At 41.6% G+C, this 9,119-nt stretch overlaps 1 protein-coding gene across 2 annotated transcripts in view; it reads left to right on the plus strand.

Moving 5' to 3' along the window:
• The window catches only part of dusp10 (dual specificity phosphatase 10), a 36,268-nt gene extending 27,395 nt beyond the window's left edge, over positions 1–8,873 (plus strand). For both annotated transcript variants that reach the window (XM_039737922.1, XM_039737923.1), the window contains exons 3-4: positions 2,525–2,893; positions 7,742–8,873. In XM_039737922.1, the coding sequence (XP_039593856.1) occupies positions 2,525–2,893; positions 7,742–8,007 (635 nt within the window). In that variant the 3' untranslated portion in view covers positions 8,008–8,873. The remainder of the gene's footprint in view (positions 1–2,524; positions 2,894–7,741) is intronic.
• Positions 8,874–9,119: the final 246 nt, after the last annotated feature.

The following is a 9,119-nucleotide window of genomic DNA, read 5'->3' on the forward strand; positions in this document are numbered from 1 at the left end:
GTGCCCTTAGTGAATTATATATATAGATTTAAATTCGAACCCTTGGATGCCGTCAGTTATGGTTTATGTTATGGATTTGTGCTTAAAGTTGCTGGTTGGCTTGTTACATGACAATTAACGGGGTGCGGGTAAAGCTGGAAAACAAAAGCCTTGACTTCACAAGTACGTCTGTTTGTCAAGCCAAGACAGCAGTTGAGTATCGATTGGTGACTTGTGATTAGACACACATTGTAAAACAGTTTATACATGTCATGTTTGAACACCAATATTATGACATTCAGCCGTTTTAAACGAAGACCACCAGTCCACGATACCTCGGCGCACATAGTCTCCTGTAGTGACCTTTCACCTGTCCGGTAGGGTGTACCCCACTTTAAAGATAAAAGTATGGTCGACTTTTGAAGCCACGTGATTGGCTTTGTTTCGACTGCCATATTTCTGTCAGAACTCGCACAAGCAAATAGAAAACGTATCCTTGCCTCGTGACGACAAAATCGTACCAGGAATATGCAATAAAATGTTTTTTCCCTGATCCCTTTAGTTGTCACAAATGTGCGTTTGAACCTTGGAAGGCATGGGATTTTGATGTATTTATTTAAATCAAAACCCAGATGATGAATTCAATAAGCTTTAGGCTTTTATTTTCCAGTAGTGCTTCATGCTCCATAGCCTCCATTGTAAAGTGGCAATTTGAGCAAGATGTATATAATTTATTTTAATTTATAGAAAACAGTGGAACGCAATTTTGCGCGGAGAATGTACAAATACCATGTTTGTGAAGAAATGACAGACTTTACTGGTCCGCCTCCTCTGTGGAGCTCTGTTCAGTTTCGTAAATGAATGGCAACCTTTGCTGCCCTATCCTTTAAATAGACCCCAGGGCAGAAGGAGCCAAGACTTGTGCAGAAGTGATGTTGAAGCTTGTTGTGGGACTCGTCGCCTTGTCTTTAGGTGAAAATGAAGAAGGTGCCGGCAGCCACACTTCCTCAGGTGCTGATGTCTGTATACATACCTTGTTGATGATCCCAATGCACTTTTTTTATGGGATAGTTCAAACAGCCCCCGGGGCCCGAAAGGGTGGGATTTCTGGTCTTGCAATGGACGTCCCGCCCCGGTGTTAAAGCTTGTCACGGGTCTCGTCATCTGGGCTGTGTGTCCTCCGGCTCTAATGGCAAGGTGCTAACCTTATAGATGCACTTGCGGGTGAAAATACAAATTCACCAACAGAAAATCACATTTCCGGTTTCCTTTTGTGTGCACAGATTGCCAAGTTTTAGTATTAGAATCTGTTATTTTTAAGCGTGTTTACAGGAATTTTTAGCATACCGGTAAAACTTTTTTTTTTTTTTTCTTTTTTCGAAATCCCAAAATCGTAAGAAGAATTTCAACCTGTGTAACCAGATGGACTGGTTGATCGCCCACTCCTACCTCTAATGATCTCATGTTGTAATGTTTGCCTACTTTGCTAGTGACACTCAATGGATTTTGGGTAGCTCTTTACGCAGCAGGTAGAACTGCAACCACACAGGCTGAGCTGCCCCGTCCTCCTTATGGACTCCGGCCTCCTCTCGGGTGACTCTAACCTGTACACATGTGAATGATGGCTGGCGTCGGTTGACTTTCATAATTGGGGCGCTTCCTTACTGTCTACCACACTACTTGGTTGCTTATTCCAAGTGTCTATCGTTCTTTGTGTAAAGAAAAACTTCTTAATGTTTATGTGAAATTTTCTCTTCACAAGTTTCCAACTGTGTCCCCGTGTTCTTGATTAACTCATTTTAATGTCACCGTCTCGATCCACTGAACTTAATAATTTTAAACACTTCAGTTCATGTCACCTCTTAATCTTTCTTTGCTTAAACTGTAAAGGCTCAGCTCTTTTAATCTTTCCTCATAACTCATCCCCTGTAGCCCTGGAATCAGCCGAGTTGCTCTTCTCTGGACCTTTTCTAGCGCTGTTATGTCCTTTTTGTAGCCTGGAGACCCAAACTGCACCCAGGACTCCAGATGAGGCCTCACCAGTGTGTTATAAAGCTTGAGCAGAACCTCCTGTGACTTGGACTGCACACATCAAGGCGCTATATAACGTAACAGTCACTGAACACTGACTGGAAGTCGATAGCTTAGAGTCCACTGTGACTCCTAAATCCTTCTCATAAGGTGGTCTCTCAATTTTACGACCGCCCATTGTGTATTCAAACCTAACATTTTTATTTCCTATGTGTAATTCTTTACATTTTCTGACATTAAATTTCATCGTCCACAAATCTGCCCAAGTCCTTCTGTAATGATATACTGGATTCCAAGTTATCTGCTAATCCACCTCACTTGGTATCCTCTGCAAACCTGAAAGTTTGTTTTAACCGCTTTGCTAAACTCTGTGAATTGTCCTTATTTCATATGTTCCCATCTTGCATTACTCCAAACTGTGTTTGTTTTCTTCACATTAGTATTGAAGGTTTAAAGTATTTAAAATAGCAAATGGCAACTTTTTGATGTTTTTCTTTTTAATTTACCATTTCAGGTGGGCTGAGCAGTTTCAGGCAAAACCACGAAAACCTCTGTGACAACTCCCTTCAGCTCCAAGAGTGCCTGGATTCGGGGGCTGCATCAGCGGTGGTGCCATCGATATCCCACCCGCTACCCACCACTCCCGACATTGAGAATGCAGAACTGACCCCCATACTACCTTTCCTGTATCTCGGCAACGAACATGACGCTCAGGACTTAGAAAAGATGCAGAAAATGAACATTGCATATGTCATTAACGTCACCACTCACTTGCCTCTCTTCCACTATGAGAAGGGCATCTTGAACTACAAAAGGCTGCCGGCCACGGACAGCAACAAGCAAAATCTCAGGCAATACTTCGAGGAGGCCTTTGAATTCATTGGTAAGTAAAGAGTCGCTACCAGGCCCTGTCTGAAAGCTTAATCCAGTACGTCGTGTGTGAGTTTTGTTTTATTAGAGGCAACAACTGAGACGGTCCTACAAGTTCTGCACGCCTACTGACTATGAGAACATTCAGAATATTAGATAGATAGATAGATAGATACTTTATTAATCCCAAGGGGAAATTCACATTAATGCCATAGGTTAAGAACTTGATTCTGAAAATCTACCCATAATCCTCTTCTTCCTAAGAACGTGCACAGGAGCCCATCCTCTTATGAACTGGGGTGTCATTTGTTACAGAACTTATTTGACATTTTTATTTTGTTTATTTTATCAAAGTATTTAATTTTTAACACGCTTTTGTGTGCATTTATGCTGTTGTTTCAGACCGTGGAGGCCATTATTTTGTGTCTTTTGTAATTGTAAACGTAATGCTGCTTGCTGCTGTCATGAATCCGGATTTAATTTAAAGACTTTTAAAGCTTCGGTTTTACATTTCATCCAAACGTAGGCACCCTTTTTACAGCCCAGTGACCCAAACTCGGTCTTCAGCCCCATTCAGAAAAGATTAGTGCTGTAAAGACTGATTTACCAGCAGTGCTTTACTCCGCAGCAGCATTACTCCGATCTCTTTAGTTAATGCATGCATACCATCAGTTTGGACCACATTAGCAACCCTAAGATCAATACGTCCATTTAAACCCTCGAAGGGGGACAGCCCTACATGACTCGTTTTCCTATATAAATTATGTAAATAATAGCAATGAGGGACCTCCAAGAGGATACAACAGCCCCAGTCATTAAGCATACACAAAGAGAAGTACACCGACAGTTCTTTGTGCCCACTTCCTACACTGGGTAAATTAATTATTACTGCTGCTGTATCTTTAGTTCCATTCAAATCACTTAAATGATTCACACGGTACTATTTTATCGTGTGGTCGTTTTTACTTTCTCGTATACGAAGTATTGTAATCGTCCAAAAATTCCATTTCGAGGTTTTGATGAATCAATGTTTTAGACCTCCCGAGCCCAAAAATACCGTTTTTGGAATTATGTCTGCTTGTATGTAATCAGAAGATTTCATTTTGTGATTTTGAGGAATCTCGATGTTTTAGACCACCCCGAGTCTGATTTACTTTCTTGTAGGGAAAATGACTGTAATCGTACAAAAATTCGATTTCGATTCAAATTCAATTTCATACCAACCTCTGTGCCCAAGGACCCTCGGACCAGACGAGAAGACCCTTGACATTTTAGACCTTCCTGAGTACGAAATACCATTTTTGGGGTTGTGTGTGTGTGTGTGTGTGTGTGTGTGTATAAACACGATAACCTGAGGACGCTTTCACTTCGGTCAACCAAATTTTGCATACAGGTTTTCGGTACAAAACGTAGATTTCTGTCAAGTTTTGGGCTATTTCTGCTAACCGGAAGTGGTACTTTATCTTTTATTAATGCAGCTGCAGAGTTTGATTTTTTTTCAACTTTCTTTTATAATAGTCGTTAAATATATTATAGATTTGATTTCATTTCTTGTTGATGGTTCTTTAATATACAGAATATAAAAATATAGTCCTTGTCTTGCAGTTTACTCCTCAAATATCCATCCCCATATCTGAGAAGATGAGAAAGTCGAGGGGAGACCACTCTTGATTTTTTTTTCCTTTTGTTCAGAACGGCGTCTGAATTTACCCCACACTGCGAGGTTCATCCGCGTACATGAACTGCAGGCCTGAGACTTGATAAATGCCATTGTGTTGGAGTGACTTACTAACGTGTAGCTTTATTAAAATGAAGAAAACAAAAACGAGTTCTGATATGGAAGGAGTGCTGAGCAGCGTGCAGGTACTGGAGAAGTACCAATAAACCCAAATTTGAAACCGTACGATACCCTACCAGCATTTTGTGATTTATTTATTTTATTTTATTTTTTTTGATAATACAGAAGTAAACAATAGCTTTCCTCTCAGTCCAAGGACTTCCCTTCCTATGACACTAACTATTACAGTTGTGGCAAAAAGTCCCTTTCATAGGGTTAAGGAAATGAAAGTAGATGTGGCCACGTGATCGGAACTTAATGGGGGACGTATTGCATCGTGGTGAGATGGCGTGGCGCACCAGGGAGGGGAAAAATTGTGCAGTACACCAGAAAAGCTGGACCAAGATGGGAAGACTTAGGAGTTGCTTTTTTTTTTTTTTGCTTTGGAAACATTTTTGGTGTCCATATTGAGGTCAGAATGCTGTTATTGTTAATAACAAAGTAAAAAAAAATATCGCCAATCCAACACCGTACTAATCTTCTGAAATTGGACTTTTTTCACTCCCGCCATCAGATCAGTTACAGAGCAGCACATACTTCCAGAAAATGTGATTCTTGTTTTATGAGAAGGACTTTAAGAGTCTTGGTGGAGTTTTCACTATCACCTTCCAGACAGTGTTCAGAATCCATTAAGAAGACTAACAGAGTGTCAGGTTATTTAGCGTCTTGATTTGTGGAGTACAAGTCACAGGAGGTTCTGCTCAGGCTTTGTAACACACTGGTGAGGCCTCATCTGGAGTCCTGTGTGCAGTTTTGGGCCCACCAGACATAGCAGCACTAGAAAAGGTCCAGAGAGGAGTGACTAGGCTGATCCCAGGACTACAGGGGTTGAGTTATGAGGAAAGAGTAAAAGAGCTGCGCCTTTACAGTTTAAGCAAAAGAAGATGAAGAGGTGACCTGATTGAAATGTTTCAAATTATGAAGGGAATTAGTCCAGTGGACCGAGACGGTGACTTTAAAATGAGGTCATCAAGAACACGGGGACACATTTGGAAACTTGTTAACTGTAAATTTCGCACAGACATTTACACAAAGAACAATAGACACTTGGAATAAGCGACCAGGTAGTGTGGTAGGCAGTAAGACGGAAGGGACTTTCAAAACTCGACTTGATGTTATTTTAGAAGAAATAAGTGGATAGGACTGAAGAGCTTTGTTGGGCTGAATGGCCTGTTCTCGTCCAGAGTGTTCTAATGATCTAATAGGGATGTGAAGTCTGAAGTCGATTGGTAAGCGTTTTCGACTGACTGTCTGTCAAGCCAATTGTAAATGTATCACATTATGCAAGTTGCAGCAAATGCACATTTGAATTTGGCTATTTATGATCCAGAAACACAAATGTTTAAATAGCTTGGTTTTTGAGATCTGTGCAGATGCTCGCCATCGCATAATTTTAAGAGAAACTCTCACTAGAATCACCGCAACTAATGGAAGCAATTTGAGCATCTTGTGAGGAAGCCCCTGGGAGTGAACCTGGCGTGGCTCAATGGCAGGAGATCAAAGCGCCAGCCCGGGACGACACTTAATATCAGCAAGGCTGGGAGCTTCTGGGAATTCCCAAGGAGGTGGTAGTGGGGACCAGGAAATCTGGTTTGACCTGCTTGGCCTCTTGCCACTGGGAAATGCGGTACAGAAAATGAGATTAGGTTTTCTCTCTCTTGTTTCATTGTTCTTGAAGTAAAAAGCGGTTTTATAGCCCCTGTGAAAAGGAACAAATTGGGACAAAATGAAGCGTTTTTCCTCACAGATATCTTCGATTAATAGCAGCAATGAAGTAGATCCTAGGACAAAATGGAAACAAATGTTCTGGTAACATGTCAGCGATCTGGACTCAAGCGCTTCTGTGGGTAGTTTGGCACCGGTAGATGTGGTCTGACGAGTGATCGCCAATGTCAGTCGTGTCGAGTCTTGTATAGAGTGGTGACTTGAAGGGGACATGTCTTCCGGGGCACACCTGGAAGTGGCGTCACTGTTCTTTCGGAGGGCTCCTCTTCTACTGTAGGCCTGCAGGAGGAAGAGTGCTTAGTAACTGCGTCTTGAAGGAAGTTCCCCATTTTACCCCAAGAGCAGAGCGTCCAACACAATCCTGTAGCTGGCAGTTTGGTTGGACCCTGGAAGTAGGAGTATTGTCACGTCATGTGCCGAGTATGGTCAGCTTCTGACTTCCATGTCCATCCAACATAAAACACGCGGTCCCCGTAATAGCAAGTGTGGAGGGGAACTGGGAGAAAAGCCGAAGTTTACTTCAGGTACTGTGAATCCTGAAATGCTGGCACCGTGCGGTTTTTAAAAAGAAAACCAAAGTGGGTTTTTCCAGATCCGGTACCCCGCACAACCCTACCACCATGTACCATCCTGAAGGCGGTGAATACTTAGGCAGTCAGTTCTTTTCTTTTAGATTTGGACCACTTTGCGGAGATTTCTTTCCGCTTCGTTTTTTTTGTTGATCAGAGTCAAATGAAGTCCCCTGCGAGTCAATGACGTGCATCAAGAAAATGTGAAAATGACCAAGGGGGTGAAAACTTTTCATAGGCACTACGTGTCTTATGTTTTGATCAAGATTTGTGTGTGTGAGTTATTACAGCGAAATGGCAAAATGACCCTGGTTGTTTATAAAGTGCCCCTGGATTTCAGTCAGCAGGGTCAGAAATGTCTGTGGTGGGCTGGCGCCCTACCCGGGGTTTGTTTCCTGCTTTGCGCCCTGTGTTGGCTGGGATTGGCTCCAGCAGACCCCCCATGACCCTGTAGTTTGGATATAGCAGGTTGGATGATGGATGGATGGATGGGTCAAACATGTACCCTTCACAAAATAGAAGGGGGTTTCCTCCGCTGTTGATTTCTGGTTCTTTGTGAACGATAGTACAGTATCTGGGTGTATCCTTCTCAAGATGCTCCTCTGACATTTTGGATCTTGTAACTGTATTCTTAATGGATCTTTTTACTTGACCTAATAGTAGATTTGCTGTATTAGGGTAAAGTTGACGTAAATAGCTCTGAACTTTTGCTTCTGTTTTCTTTCCACAGAGGAGGCACAGCAGGTTGGCAAGGGGCTCCTTATTCACTGTCAAGCTGGTGTGTCTCGTTCTGCTACCATCGTGATAGCGTACCTCATGAAGCACACGAGAATGACCATGACGGACGCTTACAAGTTCGTTAAAACACGAAGACCAATTATCTCCCCCAACCTGAACTTCATGGGGCAGCTGTTGGAGTTTGAGGAAGACCTCAACAATGGCATCACTCCTCGAATCCTTACGCCAAAGTTAATTGGTGTAGAAACCATCGTGTGAACGGAAGGTACATGGGAAGTTTTTGGCGATTGATGATTTATTCTTTCAAGGAGTTATTCACTGGAAGACCTTGAACTGGAGATGAGCTCGGGTTTTAGACAACACTTTTTTAAATTGTGGCAGCGGTGAAGGATCATGCAACACATACTCGGCGTCTTTTTAAAACAAAAGGAAATATGGCCGTGTGTATGGCTTTGGTTTTGAAAACCGGTGTGGAGGTACTCGTGTGTTTGTTTTGGACCAGTCGCAAACAGGGGTACGGAATGATTGCATTGAAAAAGACGTACTTTGTGTTTTTGTTTTTTTTTTTGGTGTTGTCTGTGCAGGAACATGGGCAGGGAAAATGGTGTGTCTGTCACGCTCATGACAACGAGAGGGTCACTGCGCCAGCGGACAAAAGACGGTTACACCGTGAATGAGAAGACCGCATCATGCAGATGGACTTTATATATTTTTAATTTAGCGTGTTCATTTAGTACTTCTATTTTTATATGGTAGAAATCTTGGAAGATGTAAAACAATTTAAATAATAATAATAATAATTGACCATGTTATGTATGCCCTTGGTGGTTTAACGTGCAATAATTTCACTGAGAAAAACAAAAAAATCATTGAAGCTGGGCATAACTGTACATAGAGTGCTATTCTTGCCAGTTGAGAAATTATCTCTAATTTTTTTTTGTTTTGTTTTTTTTGTTTCCTTTTTGAAAAATTCTGGATACTACGCCAAAAACCTTAGTGCAGATGTATATCAGGATGTTAAAAAAAAAAAAAAAAAATTTCAATATTTTCAGCACAACATTGGCGTGTTCTTGTCTGTGTATATTCTCATTTTGTTTACTATAAAACAAAACTTTGCCATCATTCATCTGTGTTTTGAAAGCCTAATTGTTTCCGTGAATGTTTTCCTCACAAAACCCCCATTTTTGTTTCATTCCCTCAAAGGGTTTATTTTTAATAATACGACGTTCATTCAATCAAATTTTTAACCGATCCCCAGTGGTTGCAGGGTTCCATTCCAGCCACTGCCGGTAGTAGACGCGACTTCCTCTGCTCGACCTTTAATTCACTTAAGATTTGGAACTTGTGGCCATTGGCAAAATTCGCCAAAG

Source organism: Polypterus senegalus, chromosome 16 (assembly GCF_016835505.1).
Source record: "Polypterus senegalus isolate Bchr_013 chromosome 16, ASM1683550v1, whole genome shotgun sequence".
Taxonomy (NCBI): Eukaryota; Metazoa; Chordata; class Cladistia; order Polypteriformes; family Polypteridae; genus Polypterus; species Polypterus senegalus.